Raw genomic sequence first — 21,172 nt, 5'->3', positions numbered from 1 at the left:
GTTACCAGCTGGAATAGATTGTGCGGTGCCCGTTGATGCAGTCACCTATTGGAACGCTCCACAGTTGAAGACACCTGTTAAAATCGATCAGTCACTGGCATCTGTTCCTCAGCTTATTGAGGAAGAGCTTTTTCTTCTTTCTTGTCAACCTCTTCCAGCCTCCACTTCACTTCAGTGCATTTAACTTTATTGATCTCCATGCAGACAAAAGGCAATTATCAGCTCAGATTTACATGTATGGGTCGCTGACCTTACATGTGAAAAGATATTGAGTTTGCTAAATGAATGTATTGTGGTTTTCTTTGAAGCAAAGCCATATGGGACAGAATGTGTAGTTCCAAGCTTGCACACAAGGGCTCCAATTTGATGAATTGGCTCAGGTAAATAATCAATATCAGTGTCCAACAGATATGGAAATGCAGCGAACAATGAGCTCCAGAGGAAACACAATAACGCTGTTGCAAATTATCCCTTGTTAGTAATGGGTTGATTATGTTGGTCATAATTGCCAATTATTAACCTAGATCAACGAGTTGATCTGCAAATTGATAATAGTAATTGATTACATCTGTCTAGACACTAATTGTGCTCCTTTTCCTACTGCCTATAATGGAGCATAATTATGCTGTCAGTATATTGGAAGTACCCTATAATATACTGTAGAGGAGCCAGTTGAACATAGGGTGGAAAATTACTACCAGCCATCACTAAACACTGCAACAATTTCAGCTGTGGTTCACCAGCCATCATGTGGCCCTGAAACACTTCTACTCTAGAAATGATTTTTGGCTGTTAGCTGAGTTAAAGTGGCCAAGGTAAATAGGCAGGTTTGATATCCTGTTTTGAAGTGGTAAACTGACATCACTGTCGTCCTCGCTCTGTGTCCTCAGTGGACTGTGTGGACCCGACATGCTCCGGTCACGGAGCCTGTCATCACGGTGAGTGCCACTGTAACCCAGGCTGGGGCGGGATCAACTGTGAGATTTTGAAGAGCACTTGTCCAGAGCAGTGCTCCAGTCACGGCACCTTCAACACCGATTCGGGAACCTGCATCTGCGAGGCCAACTGGACAGGAGCCGACTGCTCCATAGGTCAGAACATGTTTCATCTTCTTCTCCGTCACTTAAGATACTTTTTTTTTTTCCATGTGCCTCAGACTGCAGCCGACATTATTTTCATTAAGTGCCAATAATTTTATCAACTAATGTTTTGATCTAGGAAAAGACGATTTAACCCAAATACATCACATCTGGCACAGACAATAACAAATCTGCCATTTGAAAAGCTGAAAACATAACTATTTAACTTTTAGAACTTATTCTGATGGCCTAAGTTCTTGTTTACAGGAAAAATGACAACCTCTGTCTTTTTCTATTCTTTGATACGACCACTGAAGGTGCCAAATATGGAATATTCAAAGTCTACAAAGAAAGAATTAAATGGCACATTACCTAAACTTGTAATCCTCGAGGTCTTTTATGACATTCATTTATTCATTGCAGGGAGTTTTAGAACTTTCCTTGTGGATGTAGTTTGTCTAGCTAGAAAATTGGCACCAACATTTGTATTTATTCCAAATAAACTTCCCCCCCTGTTGTGCGGTGCACAGACACTGCAGACACCAGGTGTCCACAACAGCAGCTGCAGTTTTTTATCCCACAGCTTATATTATGAGGGTGTAGGTTGGAATAATACATCTACATCATGCAGTGCAGTGTGTCTGTGTATGTGGGCGTCTTAATAAAACAATTATTGAAGTTTTAATAGAAATTAAACTGAAAGTAAGATGTAGTCATACTGTATGTGGTGAATTTGTACATTGGACATAAACTGTTGTATATAGTGCAGTCAGGATCAGGTTAAATGTGCTTGTTGGGTGATATCAGTATTTTTCAGCTTCCTCCTGTAGGAAAACAAAATTATTAATTTGTGATGTCCTACTGATTTATAGACTGCGTATGCACCAGGAGTGATAAATGGGAGCCTGACTGGCTGAAGTTTTCCATCACATCAGCTCTACAGTCGGTTCTTTACTGTCAGGCCTGGAGTTTGATGAGCTGTAGGCTACATCTTCCCTGTATCACACTCAGTTTGGTGCGGTTTTAGACAGTTATACTTTTTCACTAATACAAGAAACATTTTATGATGATGAGAATGTGATCACAACGAGCGCCTTTAATACCAAGACCAACTTTGCAGTTTAAGCAATTTGATTCATCTTTCAACATGAGAACAACATGAAATGTCTGTTGATGCAACACAAACTCACTCACACGCCTCAGAAGGTCTCAGTTCTTTTCCAAGTAGGAAAACAAAAGTAATGTGAACTGACAGTGGGAGACAAACTGAAAACAAAAGCTTTCACAGGTTTGAAGAGGCAGATGTTGACATCTGATAGCCAGGAGTCAGTCATGCTTAGAAAGATCAGGATAACAAAAGAAAGGACTGAGGGCAAAGCTCTGCAGGCTGTTCCAAGACTGTCCTCCTGTTAAATACGATGTTTTAGGTCATTTGTAACAGCAGTAAACGGTGGGGAGGGTTGGGACAAACGACCTGTATCGGCATTAAAGTTGAGAGACTTATCTGTTCGTCATTTCCTCTTTATTTTGTGTTCTTTTACTACACTACAGCAAAAGCTGAATTAGAAGAAAAAGAGTCTGATTTAGCTTAAATTTAATTACAGGAACAGATTCATTATCAGGATTCATTATCAGGAAACATGCAAATCCCTGTGACAATTACAAGTTTTGGTTTGCTTTCAGTTTGAGCCTAAATTAACAAAATAAGAAACTCCAACTGCTTCATTATGTTTTGGACTAAATAAATCAAGCTGTGTGTGCGTTCACACCCTTAAAGGTTGGTAATCAACACTTGCAGCAAGAGTTGGTTTGAAACAGCATATGTTAACAGGGCTTCGACTCTAAACATTACTCTTGTGCAATCCAGCATATGCTCTTTTTCAAAGTTAACACAAATGTGTGTTGTGTTTAAAGAGACTTAAAGATTTGTTTCAAACATTTCCAAAAAAAAAAAAGTCTCAGTTGTAGCAGTATAGTTTAGATTTTAGACGAGAGACAGCGATGTATTCCCATCTGCTCACAGCAGTGCCTCTTCATTTGTTTCCAGCTTTGTATTCAGCACGCTCGCCTTCCTACACAGGTAGGTGACATGTTAGTTCAAAGGCTGGCCCCTCCCATCTGTTATCTGTGCCTGAGATTCAGGTGATTTATGCGCCGTTTCCCCCTCACAATAGACTCATTCTCTGGGTTGAACCCTGAGAGAAACGCATTGGCCATACTGAGTCAAACAGTTAAAAGCAGAAGTTGCAGTTTGTTTCTGTCAGCATAAAAAAGCCTTTGAATATATTTCTCTTGGCTTAAATTCAATTGTAAATTAAAACATAAGGAGGCTGAATGGTACATTTGAGATGATAGATGTGTGTACAGACCTTTTGAAGCCGCATGAAGCCCGTTTGGTCTGTTCCCAAGAAGAAAGAATGATTGTTTAGGTGAACAGGTTTTTTTTTTTTTTCCTGTGTCTCACTTTATTTTCTTTTTTAAAGAAAGGCAATTTGTTATTCCTTTCCAAATTCCAGACACATTCCTCCCACTCGGCAAGACATCTCCGGCCTGTCAATAGCGAGTCTAGTGGGGCCAGCCTCAGCACAGTCCAAATGTTAGGGAGTTTACCCACCTGGATGGGTGGAGGATTCCTTCTTAATTAATGCTGCGGTTCTTCCACAATTAAATAAACTTTAATTAACAAGCGCGTAGCATGGATCGACTGCACACAACCCCTATCCCACTCGAGTCAGGGGCATGTTAAAGGCAGATAAACACTTTTGCACTAATGAAAAATTGATTGCATAGATTCTATGGCAAGGAGGAATCCCCATGGAATCGAATGACTCCCCTCCAGAGACATGCTTAATATTCTACAGTGTCGGCTCGACTTAATCAGAACCATCCAAGGTCTCTCAGTCGAAGAAAAACTCTATTTAGAGAGCTGGAAACAGACATTTAAAAGGGCCTCAGTAAAGGAGATGACTGTGGGTAAAGCAGTGGCTTAGAAAACAAAAATACATAAATACAATGAGCAGATTTTATCCATGTCTTGTTGCATTTTGGGCAGCAGGAAGATGTCTCTAGGATAATTTGCTTTCCCTGCAGGTTATAACAAGTTTGTTCTGAAAAGTCACAAACTTTTCGGTTATGGGGCTGTATAAATTTCCTGGAACATCCAGTCACTTAAAATTTGAGGTCATACTCGAGCTGCTTTCCTCCAGCACACAGACTATTGTCACAGCAAAAAGCTTTATGGCATATTTCTGTTCACAAACTTTGATAGAAGCTCTCGGTTCCAGTAAATGAACAGTTCTCATTCTCGGGCTAAAACAGCCGCAGCTTGTTGAGCATCGCATCCAGTCGACTAACGACTAAACCGCTCACCGCTCACGGATTCAATCATCTGAATTATACTTTCTGAAATTAACACCGATTCATTACAGTGTCTCTGCTGGTTCCGATGCTCTGTACTTGAGGAAAACATGTTCATCTAACATCTCTGAGTCAGGAGATAAGAATCTGCTTAAATTCCCAACCCTCACCTCAGTCTGCCAAGACTTCATGTAAATGAGCTTTTGGAATATTTAAAACCTGTTTTTGAAGTTTTTAGATACAGAGTAATTGCAGTGCTTTATTGTTCTTGTGCTCTGAATTTCGATTTTTTTGAGTGATGACAGGTTTTGTTTAATTTTTGTGCCTCTGCACTCATGAGAAAATAAAGTGGTCTATAAAATTACTCTGATAAAGCCAACTTTAAGTGGCTGCAGAAACAGAAATGACAATAATAACCTGTGTCGCTTGTGCATGGGGAAAAAAAAGGTAATTTTTCAGACTATACTTACATTTAGTGATAAGCTTTGATGTCATTTCAGATGGTAAGGACGCGGTTGTTGCACTGATTGGAGCCGTTTGCTGATAAGCAAATGAAAGTCCTCCACAATTTGTGGCTGATTAGAGTTTACATGAAATAGATTTAAACGGATGCATATATCATCCATTCGCCATTATAAGAACACCTATCATTGCACAGTGTGTTTCTTTTTGATTTTGTGTTTAAACTTTATCTCTTTAACATGCTTTCTAACACAGTCATTACGTTTGAGTTGTTTTTAATGCAGTCTGAGTGCACTGGGTTGTTGTTGTGTATACTATAGAGAACACAATTTACAGATTAAATGTCAAGCACTAAGAATTTAAGGGACTTCATTATTGCCTGGTGCCATAAAAGTAATAACACTATATATCAAGATTAATATCTTAGAAGACGAGTTAGCCTCTTTTTCTTTTTCTAAACTTTTTTTTTGTTTTGTTTTGGTGATAATAAAAGTTGATTGTTTTCCATTTCTGCAAAGTTACAATGCTCTGATATGTTGTATGTCAAATATGTATGTATGTATATGTACATACTATGTACTATATATGTACATTCATTTAAAAATGAATGTATCTATTGAGATTGAGAAGCGAGAGAAATCAGTAAAAGACACTTTCTACATTCTATGTTTTTTTAATATATGATTTTAAATCTCTGTAGATGAAATGTGATCAACGTATCAGCAGCTTTACAATGTCAGAATGATCTATAACACAGTGTTTAGCAAAAGCAATGAAACATTCACAAAAGCTGTAAACCTACTGGGCCGCTTTAGCTGAGGGAGCCACCAGTTCTCAGCAAATATCAGACAATTTTCAGCAGTGGCAGATGCATCTGTACTGAATACAAAAACAAGTCAGCACAGAAAGGAAAAAAATCCTTTTTACAGAACAGAAGCTACATGTCTCTATGGCTTTTTGTTTTGCTACAGAGGTGTGTGTGGTGGACTGCGGTCCCCACGGCTCGTGCATCAGCGGTGTGTGTCACTGTGAAGAAGGCTGGACAGGACCAGAATGCGAGCAGAGGGACTGTCACCCACGCTGCATCGACCACGGAGTCTGTCGTGAGGGCAAGTGTGACTGCCACCAGGGCTGGACGGGTGAACACTGCACCATTGGTGAGCCACGATGACACATGCAGCACTGTACACCTACACACACTTGACAGAAGGGCACGAACTACAGAGGAAATTCATTTATGAGCCGGCTTAAAAGAGCATCTGTGGAGTGTGAATGTCAGGATTTTCAGTGCAATTTCAAGCATCTGCTGGAAGGACACAGATCATACCTGCTCCCAACAAGTACTTTTTGCAAATAACATGATAAATGCTTTCTATTATTTTCAGTGCTTATGTGTTTCTTGCTGTTCAGTTTAGCATCAATTATCGAAACCATCCTTTTTCTAGTTACGAAATGTTGATCAGCCACAGTCTTCTGTTTGGCAACTGAATAAGAAAATTGTAAGATACACCACTCTCCCATTTGTATCCAGTGTCTGCTTGATAGTGGAGACATGATAACTTAACTTTATTGAGAGAAGCATACAGTTTGTGTGATTTTCTTGTATCTGGATGAGTTTTTGCCATGATTTTGAAATAATTTTGAAAGCTTGGCCACTTCTAGAAAGGTACAGCACAGTTCCAAATCTTCGATCTCACTGTGGATCCGTGGGGCCCTAGATATAGCCTTCTAACCCTTCCCAAACTGATCAATGCAGTTTGGTAGGTTTTTGGATGTACCGTAGTAACCAAGGGAGCAAATAGTGTTTCCCCCTAAGGCTAAAAAATAAAAGCTTTAAAAAATACAGCTGCATATTGTGTTTGCTCAGGTTGTTTTATGTTAGATTCTGTTTGAAGATCTGAAACAGTTTAACATGAGATGCATACAGAAAGAGAAGAAATCAGGACAGGGTTGGATAGTTCTCCACAGCACTGTACTTGTTCTATCACTAGTCATGGGGAATATTGCTGAATATATTAAGAGCCTGTTTTCCTTTTTTTAATTATTATTCTTGTTTTTGGTTTGTTTTCTTCTGCTTCTGCCGTTGTGTTGGAGTTTTCATAGCAACAGCTCTCCAGCAGCTAATAAAATGTGGTAAAGGAAGCAGTTTGAATTAATTGGGTTGGTGTTAAAACCCATTTTCAACTGTGACAGATAAAGATAAACACAGTTGTATTTTACATTCAATAATTTAAACAATATACTTCTCTCCCACTAAAAAAAGAAAATTATATAAATATTCTATATTCTATTTCATTTTTTTCTGTCTCTAAATCTTTGTTTTTTCAGTGTCTCACATCAACTTTGTAGGATTTCTCTCATCCATTTAGGTATTCCACCTTTTAAACTGCCGAAGTGATGCTCATGTATTAGTGAGTCAAGGGCAGGTATTTAGGGAGCTGAAAAGCCACGGGTAGGCCTCTTTGGAATATTATTTTTCTGAAAAGGCAGTGCTTCACCTGGCATTAATGAGGATAATGAGTTCTGAGATGTCACTTCCTATTGACCTTTAGCTCCAACTTCCTCGACACCGTACCCCCTGTCAAAGGTCTTGTAGTTAAACCCTGACACGCTGCGTCAAACCGCATTCCCCAAAGTGTCATCTCCAACCTCTCAATGACGACAAATTCCCTGAGGGGAAAAAAAAGATCTGGCACTCCAAACTATTGAGTCCTAATTATGTATTTACAAGTTCTCTCATCAGCACTCTCTGGTCCATCCAACACAAATCCATCTCTGACGGGACAGGAGATAGTAGTGGGGGAATTGTTGCAGGGTCACATTCCTGATCGAATTAATCTTTCCCTCCTCGGGGCCAACTGCGCACCATCCATTTTCTCTTTCTTCTCTTCTGTTTAAGGCTCCTGTCAGGAAAGTAACTCCTAGCTTTGGATGCAGTGGCGATGAATAGGCAGTGCGTTACCTTTTCTTGGAGAACCGGGAGCTTATTTTGTCTTTCAAACCCTGAATAACTGCCATTTGCACAAAGCGCCTTTTAATCACATTACATGGCCAGAGCTTGAATAGAGGACTTCCTCGGCCATTCTTTTGTCACAAGCATCTAGATCCTGTTTTATATGCAAGGCTTAACCCATTGTCACTGCTTTCTCAGCACTGCAGTTTACCACTAAGGTGTTTTTGATTCGTCTTAGTGTGCTGCCGGTTCATTGCTGTGCAGTTGTTGAAATCACCGAAGTGGAGATGACAATAAAATTGAAAAGGAAAGGAAAAAAAAAAGTTCAGTATTCTGCTTCATGATGCATTCATATTAGAGTGAGGGCTGGTCTACACACATCCTGACAAGCAGACAGTAAAATGTTTTGAAGCAGGCCAAGATGAAACTGGCTCATATAGTCAGAAAACAAAGAGTGTTGTAACACTCCGATATCAGGAGAAACAGTGTGTTCTTCTTTGTGTTAGCCCGTCTTGCTTTGGCAAAGCAAAGCAGATGGAGAGTGTTAACAATGAATATTTTACTGAGCTGATGATGCTGCATTCATTTTTTTTTTTGTTGCTTCCCTTGCACTGTAATATAATCACCATCCAAGGAGCTTTCGCAGAGAAAAGTTTTGATGATGGAAGCATCTATAATTCTGATTAATCACTTGCTGCTTTAATTAACATCTACACTCTAGGTTTGCTGTCTAGGTTTGCACATACTGATTTTTTTTCCCTCCCTTACTGTAACTCTGAATCTGCTCTTCTAAATCTCCAGCTTCTGTCTCGTTCTCTAAAATCAATTTTCTACTTGTTTATTCTATTTGCATTTCTTTGCCTAACACCTACTTATATCCAATCTCTTCTCTATTTTGTGTCTGTATACCTGTCTGCCTACCTATCTTTCTCTCCTCAACTCCCTCTTGGCTTTCATGTATAGCCCTGGATTCCAGAGTATCAGGTAAAAAAAAAACACTTTTCACTTTGCTTGAGAATTATACTCTTTTTATGATGATTTTCTGATCCAACTCAACACCTTTACTTTACTTGAAAAATGTGAACTCTGTTTAGAAAGAGAAAAAAAAAAAAGCAAGTTCGCTGCTTTCCTCTCTTTCAGTAATATCAGCCATATCCTGCCAATCATGCTTAGCATTAGCTATTCAGCTCAATCGCCAGAACGACTGTGATTTACATACACAGTCGAGAGATTGAAATTAGAGCAGAAGCTAAAACGTGGCACAGGCAACGATAATCTTCGGGGGAACTACCTGCAAAGCTTCTTTTCCAAACGTTTAAACCAAGTTGGCAGGTACATCAGCTTTATGCCAGCAGCCGTTTCCACTTTTTGTGCTCCCTGTAAGTTACAATAAGTAAATGTGTTTGTCAGTCTTAGCTCTCTGCCACCACAGAGATAAGTAATTTTCTTTTCCAAATGTTTCCCTTTCCTCGGTTGTGTAATAGGAGCAGTCAAGATAGGATATAAAGGTAAATTGAACCACTACACCCCCAAGGGAGATTGTCACAAACAATCCCTCCCTGCTCTCTGTCTTTCCTAGCACGGCGTATATACACCTGTTCTATGTCCGAGTCGATCATAATGTTTCTGCTGTGATCCTGCTCCCCTGATATGTCCCCTCATCTCCTGTCCGTCTTAACCAGTTTCACACCAGACTCCACGGTTCCTCCCCCCCTCTCCCCTTTCTGTCTAATTCCCTGTGTCTGCCAGATTAAACGCCCCAAACTAGTGTGGTTTAGTCATGTTTCGGCTCCCTGTCTTCACCCTCCACTAGAAGGAATGCGATCTGGCAGCAAGTGCTCTGTTTCCTGTAAATGTAGAGACTCCCTCTTCTTCCCACACTTCTCTCCCTATTTACATATATACGTCCCTCTCCCTTTGATGTTGCTGTTACTTCACATGAGTGTTTCTAGCGTCTGAACTGGACTACTCTATTTCTTAAAGCATCTTCCAGGACAGGTGCTGATTTTCAGCCTCTTAAATTGGCTTTTTGCAACTTTGAGCTCATATAGAAGAGAAAACTCAATTTGTTTGAATTTGGCTTCAAGCCCTTTGTTAATTCATACAATCATATTACAAGTGATGCTTTGATGTAAACTGATGTGAGGATTGAACTCGACATGCACTCGCGCTGCCTTCCATTGGCCTGTAACGGTGGAAACACCTCGGCAGGTTTCTCCCTCTTTTGTCTCACACATTTCTCTCCACACTGCAGCGAACATGGTCCTGAAGCTCATGTGAAACAACTGTAACCCCTCACACCCTCACCCACATTCCCAGTCCTGTCAGAGGTGTACATACTGTATGTTCACTCAGTACTGTCTTTTATCATTTTTGTCCCTCCTCTGCCCCTGTCCACTCTAAATGGCCCCTTTCGCTCTTGTCTTCTCCCTCACCCTCCCCTTGTCCTCCTGATTTCCTCGTTCCGACTTGTACGGCTGTTTGACACGTACATAATGTGTTGACAGACGGCTGCCCCGGGCTTTGCAACAACAACGGGAGGTGCATCCTGGATCAGAACGTCTGGCACTGCATCTGCCAGTCAGGATGGAGAGGGCTGGGATGTGATGTAGCGACCGAAACGCTCTGCTCAGATGGCAAGGATAACGAGGGAGGTAGGAGGAAGTAAAAGCCTTGTACAAATAGTCTTTTAGCTTCACAAAAACTCGTGTATCTCTTATTGTGCCAGTCAGAAAATTGGCTTTGATGTGGCTCCTCAGTGACGGTGCAAACAAACAAAACAAATCAATCATACATAAAACAACACTGGAAAGAATATGCAAATGTTGGAGCAGAGCAGCCTGGTAAACAGCATGCTTTAAAATATACTGTACAGCAGTGATAAATGAGATTATTGATTTTCCACGAGTTTTACTGAGCTGCTCCTCACCCTGGCCAACAAAGTCCAGAACTTCTGAGCTTCACATCAGGTGATGAACTTTCATGTCAGCCCATCTCTGCTGTCACCGTAATGAACATAAGTTCACAGTGGAAGTCGTCTGTGTGCACCAGAGCTCAACCCAGTAATGGAGCTCGCGACGCCTTTCCCTCCCCGTCTTAACTGTCCCTCCTGTTTTCCAGATGGGCTCGTCGACTGCATGGACCCAGACTGCTGCACTCAAATATCCTGCCAGGGTCAGACCTACTGTCGCGGCTCGCCTGACCCCACTGCCATCGCGGGTCAGGGCCAGAGTTCAGCCGCACAGCCCACGTCCAAGGGCTTTTATGATCGTGTCAGCTTTTTGATTGGCCCCAGCGGCAGTCACATGATACCCTGGGATAACCCATTCAACAGCAGGTAAGCAGCTTAATGAATTACTGACAGCTCTTTAATTATTTGGATCACGTTAGCTGTTTGCTGTCTCATTACCAGTTGGGAAGAGGCACCTGTGTTTGTGCAGCCTCTCCAAAACGTCAGAGAATGTCACATCTCTTTGTCTTTGCAGTCACAGTGACAAGTGTCTTTACAGGCTTGTTGTTGCCAAGAGCATCTTTTTTTTATGCTAGTGAAGATTAACAGCTAAAGAGTGAACTCCTTCCTTGCGTTAAACAATCCTTATGACTGTAAAAACATGAGGATTTGGTTTCTTACATCACAAGAACAAGGCCATGTGGATTTCCAGATTAGAAGGGAATCTATATCTTATCATAAACCAAAATTTTTGATCATGCAGTGGGCTGACGATCACATGGGATATTTCAATATCTGAGGCCAGCACACTTAAATAGACTTCCCTTTGATATTCGCTAGAAAGGGTTTCTCCTAGAGAAACTGCCTTTCCAACAGGAAACTGCATTAAATCAGTCCCATTACAGAGAGCCAAAAAGTTAATGTTGTTTTGGACTGCAACATCAAAGGGGAAAATGTAATTTTTTTTGTTTTGTATGATATCACTGGGTGCAAAATCTATAGAAATTACACCTGTTGTTTCGCTTGTGTAATACATAATTTGACACATTTTCCACTTAGGGCAATTTCAAGTTCTTTTTTTAGTTTGACAGCTCATATAGGAGCTGCTTTCTGTTGTGTTGCAGGGTAAATGGCTGTAAAGTGTTGTAACAACGTATACATTACCTCAGAGTTACTCTGTGGATGGTGCAGTGACTTCGACCTGTCTGTTGTTCCAACACTTGCAGTCAGTTAATATTCAATCTAGAGTTATCATTAGATTTAAACTTCAAACTTTTAAATTGCTCATTTAGGTTATTACAAAATGCATGATAATAAGAATGTAATGCTTTCCTAGTAGCCTTTAAGTAATATTATATACTGTAGCATTGCTTTAGTGCTGGGTACATTAAAAACTGCTTTTTAATGATTTGCTTTAAAGACATTTTAGCATTGATAAATATGAAGGAAATCATATTCATACTTTTATTTGTATCTATTAACCAGTTTACAGCTTTTATAATGCTTGTATATTTGGATATTTCTGGCACTCATTGTAGACAGCAAAAGGGAGAATTACATTGTACAGAGAAGCAGGAAATTTGAATCTGTGACCCTGCAGGTTTTGGGTCTGGCTTGTTATTCATGATGCCTTGCAGTTACACAACAGTTTTATGGTTTTTATCCAAGGTAAAGACTGAAATATTTGATGTAAAAGAAAAGAGGGCTGTAGCCAGTGAAAAGACCACCACGTTACATCAGTGTTCAAGAGTTATATTTTTCATCAAGACCTCAGTGCACTACCACATCTGTTCAGAATCACGAGTAGAGTTTGTTTAGTGAGTGATGGAGAGGGAAATGATTGCCAAGTGTGTGCAGAAGGCTTGGGGAATATTTCCTCCAATAGTTTAAAGTAATCCTTATGTAAATAGCATGCTTTACTGAAAATATAGAATGAGGCAATACCCCCCCAGCCGGGTTCTTAGTAATCCTCATCCTCATTGTCTTCAGCTTACTGTCGATTTCATGTCTGGCAGTGGCATTAGCTCTCTTGCTCAGAATATTCATTTGCCTTTTTATCTGCTTGTAAAAGTTAGTTTTATAGTCAAAACATTGTGGTGCATTTGAGACTCTCTGCAAACACGCAAACAGTACAACTAAATTTGACAAAATTAATTACCTTTTTTTTAACTGTATCTTATCAGCATAAACACTGCACACATGAAATAGTTTTGGAGAGAGTCACATATTGCAGCAGAATAGAGCAGTCGCAGAGTTTGTTTGGAGACCCACATTTTTCAAACATTCATTCGAGGTTATAGGGTGAATAATTTATCGACAGCCTTTGCAGAGTATACATTATAAAAAAGTCCCTGACACGGTGGAACAATGGCAGTAGAACATCATGACTTCCAACTGCAGCAGTGACTGTTAGTGGCCTAGTATCTGATATCTACAGTGCAGAGATGGAAACAGTTAAAGGTCATTGCGCTGCTTCTTTTTTTTTTTTTTAGGAAGCAATTGTATGAGCCAAGTGAAAAGGGAAGCGATTCCAATGTGTGGTCAAGTTTCAGAACTCTGTAGTAAACTTGTATCTCGTATAGCACAGAGAATAAAACATGTGTTGTGGTTTAGGTTTTTTTTTTTTTTCCCTGCCGCTATTCCCTCAGCCATATCGCATGTCCCCACACAAGTCTCCCAGTGGGTTTTCAGATGGTGTTTTTTCACCAGCTAGCGTGAGACAATGACAGATAAGAATGCATGAATTATATGATTCATTTCTTGGGTCTCGGCAGGTGGTGTGACTTGGCGTTTGTTTGGGGGTTCAGCTCTTGTAGCATCCGTCTGCCTCTCGAAAGATTAATAGAGACACAGGGAAGAAAGAGTGAACCTTCGCTGAGGCTCTTAAGTGGCCTTGTTCCCTGAGCCGGTAAATAAAGGATGGGAGAGAGTTGTGCCAGGCGTGGAGCGGGAGGGAAATAAGAGAGGCCTAAGCTGTTGATCATCCCTGTCTCATATACGTAATGACCCGGAGATAAAGTGGCAAAATGAGACATCTTTTGCCCACTAGTGACAAATACAGAGGGAATGCTTAAAATTCTGGTCTATGGTTGAGAAGTAGGGAATGATTAAATGTTGATGGAGAAATATAGCATTGTCTCCCCCTCTTACCTTCAAACAAAGGACTGGCTTAACAAATTACTTCACACTTAACAATGTACGAGGGCGAAGCAGCATCAGGCAAGTTTTACCTGAAGGGCATGCAGTCGTGTTGAGTAATCGCAGAGCATACCTGAGGCTTTAATCATGAATGAACCTTCCATGTCTGTGATTTATGAAGCAAAAATGACAAAGAAAATACAGTTTTTAGGTGAAACCAGTCGAGAGGATGCTAGAGGAGGAGAATGTTTTGACCACAAGTGAATCCATTTGCCAGCAGGGAAAATCTGGGTGGGGAAAGTGAATGAGTAATGCTTTCCCATACTAGACCAACTACAAACTACCATAGAGGCATTTAACCCCCCCACCCACCTGTTCCCATGGCACTGCTCTTTGGCCAACAGTAGGTGGCGAGGTTATGTAAGGCAGCTACCATGTGTGAATGTACCTTAAAATACAGGTGGGAAAGAGCATTTTTGTTCACAAACCTTATCTTACATTTTTTTAAGAAAGGGTATATATGTGTGTATATATACACACAAACACACAGTGGCAAGAAAGAGTATGTGAACCTTTTGAATTTCATGATTTCCTGCATTAATTTGTCATAAACATGATCCAATCTTCATCTAAGTCAAGAGTATTAACAAATATAATGTGCCTAAAATGTATTTATTGAGAACATCCATAAAAACCTCACGTACCACACGTACAGACATAATCACATTATGCTGAACATTCTTTTAAATGGAATTTATCGTTTTACCCATCACTGCAAGCTGACCAGGCCCTGATGCAGCAAAGCAGGCCCCAATCATGATGTTTCTCCCACCATACTTTACAGTTGGGATGCTGTTTTCATGATGATATACTGTGACCTATTTACGCCACATGTAGTTATGTGTGTTCTTTCCAAATAGTTCGATCTTAGTTTCATCAGTCCACAAAACATTTTCCCAATACTGCTGTGCGGTGTCAATGTGCCCTTTGGCAAACTTCAGACGTGCAGCAATGTACTTTTTAGTAAGCAGCAGCTTCCTTTGTGGTGTCCGGTTAGCCAGTTCCAATGATGCCTTCAGATCTTTGGCTGTCACTGTGGGTTGTTATTTAACTCATTAATGAGTGTTTGTTGTGTTATTGAGTTCATTTTGAATGGCCGCCCACTTTTTAGTAGAGTAGTCACAGTAAAGTGTCTGTCTTTGTAGATTGTTTGCTGTAGACTGGTGAATTTCTTTTCTAAAGTCTTTATAACCCATTCCAGCTTTATGTAAATGAACAATTCTTGATCATAGATCCTCTGAAAAGCTCCTTTTGGCAAAGCATGGCTCACATAAGCATATTCTTCTTGTGCGGTACAAACTCAATCTGAGTGGTGTTAGTCAGTGGAAGTAGCTCTAGTCCACACCCTTAAAATCATTTTCTTCCAGGTATGCTAACACCTGACTCCAATTAGCTTTTTGGAGGTTATTATTCCTTATTCCTATCCTTCACATACTTTTTTCACTAGCACTGTGAGGTTTTTATGGTTATTCTCAATGAATGCATAAAAGATCAGGGTTTTTTTGTGTTATTATTTTAGGCACATTGTATTTGTTAATACTCTTGACTTATCATTATTATTATTATTATTTTTTGCCTCTTTTGACTTCAATCGAATAAAAACCTTCACATTTAGACTTCACTGCTGAGCATTTGGTATTTTTTGTATTCAAATTGCATCTCCACTATTTATGACTTCACCTTTCCACACCGCTGTGGCGATTCTTTTGTGTCGCAGCATTGTGCGTCTTTTTTTTCCAGACCCCCCCACTCCTCTTTTTATTTTCTTTTGTGACAGTTTGCCTCCAGCATTGCATTTTGTTGTTTTGAATTCCTATAAAGTGCTTCTTGACACATGAGCCGCTGAGCTTTGCAACTTTTCACATCAAGAGGAGATTTGTAACCAAGTTGAAGAGCTCATTCCAACACAATTCTCGCTGATATATTATCTTTCATCACAAGTATTACCACAGACATTTATCACACTAGCGAGCAAAGACACGGGTATGACACTGACAAAAAGCTCTTTTTTGGATGAAAAAGTACTTGCAAAAAATAATCACACTTGGGTCACACTGAAAATATAATTTAGAGGAAATTCTGAGGTTAGAGTGATAACAGTACAGTAAATATTTCTCAGATATTTGATTGCTGACTATTTTCTTTACTATATTTACTTACTTGACTTTCTGATTAATGTGCTGTGTGTTTTACACTTTTTGCCTCGAGGCCCTATGTTTGCTTTGCTGGCCTCACAAACTGAGTTGCCCTCAGCATTATGACATTGTGTGTTGTTTCTTTTTTTTAATAATGCTTTTAATAAAAAACAAGGCTTAAGCACGAGAGAAATTGCATCCATTAGTGTGTCCTGGTGGAATACAAATGCTGCAATACATGTGCAAGATGCTACAAAATCTTAACAGTCCTTGATGTCTTGGAAACCACATCCCACTGAATTATGGGCTTTTAAAAGCAGTAAACAGGCACTGAGAGGTGCTCTGTAAGGTGGCGTTTTCATGAATAATAAGCACTAGTGTGTGTGTTTCTATCGGTCAGTAAATCATACCTCACAGTTTATGCTGTTGGCAAAGGAATGACAGTTGTTAACAGAGCTGATGCCATAGCTGCTTGTTGACGCCGGCTGGCATTGTTTGTTTACTCAACCCTTTCTGTGTTTGTTTGCCCACACAGCCTGGCATCAGTCATCCGGGGTCAAGTCCTCACAGGAGATGGGACACCACTGATTGGAGTCAACGTGTCTTTTCTACACTACCCAGATTACGGCTACACCATCACCCGGCAAGATGGCATGTAAGGCAGTCTCTGCGCACATGTGCATTAGTTGGTGCAGCATGCAGGAACATACAGTACAGCAATCCATCTGCATTCATCGACACTGATTTACTTATCTGAATAACGCTCTCTTGCAGACAACATGGCCTTTAGATTCAACCCTTGCCCTTGCAATTATTTATTTATGGCATGCATTTCTGTCCCCAGACTAGTATGGAAAAATGTAGAAAAAGCTGTCCGGCAGCAGGAGAGTTGTCCTGGCAGTTATCCAGGAAGCGCTCAAAACAAATCGAAACAGCAGCATATTGTGCCCTAGAACAATTCCTCATGCAAATGTCACAGTGGTGGAGGCCATTTTGAACCAAGCTGTTTAAAATGCATTGAATCAGCAAGGATAGAATCAATCTGCCTGTGGTGTAGTAAAACATGGGATTACTGTCTGACCTTCTCCTGCTATTACCATAGACAAGTTCTTAATAACGGCGGTGCAAATACATACAAGACAAGCCCATGTCACATATTTTACAGGAAGAGTTCACTTCAGGTGGGTTAAAGGTAGTTTTCTATTTTGCTGATGCTCATCTAAGATAGTGAAGCAGGCCGACATTCAAATTCACCTCTCAGAGATTGTGTTTATGTGTTGCCAGTGTGGAATAAAAGGCTTATGAGTGGCAGAGAATTGTGCAGCTGTTGTTATGAAGCACAATCCTTGGGTCCCCAGATAGTTGAGGATTAGCTGATTTCTTCAGATATTCCGCCCTGTAACTCTTCTGACAAGAAGCGTGATAAATGGTCGGGGATAATCACACTTGGTTAGCCAACAGATCCGCTCAAAAAGGGGGGGACAGCATCAAAGCTTGGCCTCTTGCAGCTGTGAGCTCCCCACTGCCCAAAGTGGAGAGAGCTGGAGAAGGAAGCTGTTCTAGGTCAGCTGCACAGCTTGGCTGTTGGCATGTGTGTGTCATTCTGGGTGTGAGTGCGTGCACGGGAGACGTGCATAAGCATTCAAATCAGTGAGTGTATGTGTGTCTTTGTGCGTGCAGTGTCACCACACAGATGCTTTACCCCCTGGGTAGCGAAGCTCGTCGAATATATAGAGCAGCACTTCAAAGACTTGCCCTTCATTTCCAAACCACTAACTTTTCCCTGAGTAATGTTGTACTAATTAAAGCCAGTTCACCAGAGAAAACTCCCAAGACTCGAGACTCCAAACCAAATTCAACCATGAAGTATCGTCTTACACCACGTCTGGTTAAACAAAAGTAATAAATTAGATCCAGTGAATGATAATATATGGAGGCTGTACACTTGATAAGGAAAAGACCTCTCTTCCATTGAGAAAACATTATCAGGCTGGTCCTGAAATAAATATTTACTACACTGCCTTAGAAATTCCAGAAATATAACAGTGTAAGTTTTGGCCATCCTCTTGTAATAATAGCATCTTACATGGTAAGTTTATTGGCAAGATCAGGAAATTCAGAAAAAGATGAAGTGAAAAAAGTCCCGTGGGAAACACAGTACTCAGACAGTCCTACAAGTGAACCCCACTTAACAGTTTACGTGCCAACCTCCTGATTGTGCTGTATTTCTGTAGATTTGTGCACAAAGAGATTTTTCAAACAGCAAATCGGGTGAGCCCACGTTTATCGTCAAATAAAATTCAGTTGGTTTCTTACTAAGTTGAGTATACGGTTCCTATGTTGTCATCATAACCAACATGAACCATGGCCAAATCTTTTATAAAGGACACAACTGTAACAGAGTCAAGAGTCGGCAGACACCTCTGAATGGATTATATTTATAGCTAATTTACACTGTGTGATTGCCATTTGTCTATTTCATTCCAATGTTTTAAGGTTTGACCTTTTGGCCAATGGTGGAGCTTCTTTGACGCTGTGCTACGAGCGTGCCCCATTCCCCACACTTCACCGCACAGTGTGGCTGCCTTGGAATGTTTTCCATGTTATGGACACAGTGGTGATGAAGCGGGAAGAAAACGACATCCCCAGCTGTTATCTGACTGGCCTGACCAGGCCCAACCCCCTCATTGTGGCCACGCCTCTCTCCACTCTATACAAGACCTCCCCAGAGGACAGTCCCATCATCCCCGAAACCCAGGTGAGACTGCTGTCACAGAGGTGACACGAGGGCATCAAATTACAAGGTTTTCATGGTCATTTCCAAATTGATTCTCCTATCTGATATTTTTACTGACTTGATTTATTTGACCAATGTTTGATCCCAATTTTACAAGCTTGATACACAATACACAAGTGATAATGGTAATGCTGTTATCTTCCTTTTACCATGGCTTCTCTTGCTTATTTCAAACACAGACAGATTTGTCTTTCAGTTTGCCTTTGAGCTTTGATTGAATTCAGGCGTCTCCCCAAATACTAAGCCATAAATTGTCTCACAGCAACACTGATAAATTCTGAGGGCACATCACATGGAGGTTACATGCCTCAGGATTTGGTTTGTATCCAACTGGCCCAAATCAGAGTTGAAAATCCTGCAGTGCAAATTGTGATGCTACAGCTTTTGCTGTTTAAACAGATTAGAAAAAAATACACTGCTGGTCAAAAAAAAAAAAAAAAAAGTCACACACTCTAATATTTCGTTGGACCGCCTGTAGCTCTGATTATAGCACACATTCACTGTGGCATTGTTTCCATTAGCTTCACATTGCAGTCGGACGGCTGCGCAAAGTCTCCAGTACATCCCAGAGATTCTTAATAGGATTAATTCAGTATATTCAGATGACCCCATTCTTTGGGCACATAAAATTGCTGAACCTTAACATGACCAACTGCAGCAACCCCAGATCATAGCACTGCCCCCACAAGCTTGTACGGTAGGCACTAGGCATGATGGGTGCTTACCCTGATACTCCCATCAATCTGGAACAAGGTAAATCTGGACTCATCAGAAGTTACATGATCTTCTTCAATTGCTCCCCAGCAAAGTGAAGCCTTTTTTCTAATAAGCCTCACTGACAAATGATTTTCTTAAGGCTTCACAGATTTTTAGTCCCAATCCCTTGAGTTCCCTTCACATTGTGCGTGTAGAAATGCTCTTACTTTTACTATTAAACACAGCCGTGAATCCTACTGTTGTTTTTCTTCAATTTGATTTCACTAAACGTTCTCAACCCTCCTTCCACTTTTTAATGATGTGTTGGACAGTTCTTAACCCAGTTTTAGTAGTTTCATCAATCTCCTTAGATGCTTTCTTTGCGTGATTCATACCAATAATTTGACCCTTCAGAACAGATAAACATCTTTTCCACGACCACAGGATGTGCCTTTAGATATGGTTGTTTAAGAAATGAGAAGATAGTCACTGCATCAGTTAGGGTTAAATAACTTGTTGCCAGCTGAAACATAATCAGCCACGCAGTAATTTTACAGTAAGAGGCTCTTACCTATTTGCTTAGTTAAATCCAGGTGGTGACTTTTTTTGGAAGGACAGAGTAGATCTGTGTTAAATTTTAGAGGAAAAAGCCCAAATTGCTTGGACATGCTTCAGCATGAGTCTAGTGGCAGTCTCGAGAGAAAGAGCAAGACTTGTAAGCTATTAGAGTTATGATGTTCAAGCATTTTTCTCAGGCTCAAATAATGAAGAATTCATTTATTGCCTGTGGAGCTTCAATTTGCATATGGACTAATGTAGCCTGATTTGGTACAAGTCAGAACTTATTTTTAATATGTTGGCAGCTCAACACAAATTCATAATGTCTGACTGTGCTACAGCGAAGGAAAGCTTTTGTATATAACAGACTTGTCATATACACGACCGTATTTATGATGTTTGTATTCATCTGAATAGTAACCAGGAATGTGAATAAAAAGTATAATAGACCTGTAACAATATATATTGCATGTATGTAGTATTATATAGTATAATTAGTAATTACATCCTTGCAGACTCTTGTTGCTCCTGTTATTTAAGTCTATACTCCACACTGTGTATTTAGCGCCAGTCTGACTGCTAATTAAAATCATAGGTCCTTCATGAGCAAGTGGCCATACCAGGCAGTGACCTCAACCTGGTCTACCTGAGCTCCAGGGCAGCTGGCTACAAGCCCATCCTCAAGGTGCTCCTGACCCAGGATCGTCTCCCCTTTGGGCTGATGAAGGTCCACCTGATGGTGGCCGTCATGGGCCGTCAGTTCCAAAAGTCTTTCCCTGCCTTCCCCGACCTCTCCTACACCTTCATCTGGGATAAAACAGACGCCTACAATCAGAAGGTCTTCGGCCTGGCAGAGGCAGTGGGTGAGTTCCCGCTGTGAAGCTGCTGACTGAAGATGTTGTATAAGTACAGGTTCACTGTCAGATACCCGCACTACCTCCAAGCAATGAACCCTGGTTGAACTTTAGAAGATTGATTTTTATTTAT

The 21,172-nt window shown here is 40.5% G+C and overlaps 1 protein-coding gene across 2 annotated transcripts in view; it reads left to right on the top strand.

Moving 5' to 3' along the window:
- Window positions 1–21,172, top strand: part of si:dkey-237h12.3 (teneurin-3) — a 130,197-nt gene that overhangs the window by 80,271 nt on the left and 28,754 nt on the right. For both annotated transcript variants that reach the window (XM_026358623.1, XM_026358624.1), the window contains exons 11-17: window positions 891–1,091; window positions 5,870–6,055; window positions 10,359–10,505; window positions 10,972–11,188; window positions 16,670–16,789; window positions 18,631–18,892; window positions 20,781–21,048. In XM_026358623.1, coding sequence (XP_026214408.1) covers window positions 891–1,091; window positions 5,870–6,055; window positions 10,359–10,505; window positions 10,972–11,188; window positions 16,670–16,789; window positions 18,631–18,892; window positions 20,781–21,048 — 1,401 coding nt within the window. The remainder of the gene's footprint in view (window positions 1–890; window positions 1,092–5,869; window positions 6,056–10,358; window positions 10,506–10,971; window positions 11,189–16,669; window positions 16,790–18,630; window positions 18,893–20,780; window positions 21,049–21,172) is intronic.

The sequence above is a fragment of the Anabas testudineus genome, chromosome 10 (assembly GCF_900324465.2).
Source record: "Anabas testudineus chromosome 10, fAnaTes1.2, whole genome shotgun sequence".
NCBI lineage: Eukaryota > Metazoa > Chordata > Actinopteri > Anabantiformes > Anabantidae > Anabas > Anabas testudineus.
The sequence above is the reverse complement of the archived record's forward strand: the minus strand, read 5'-3'. Positions and strand labels throughout refer to the sequence as shown.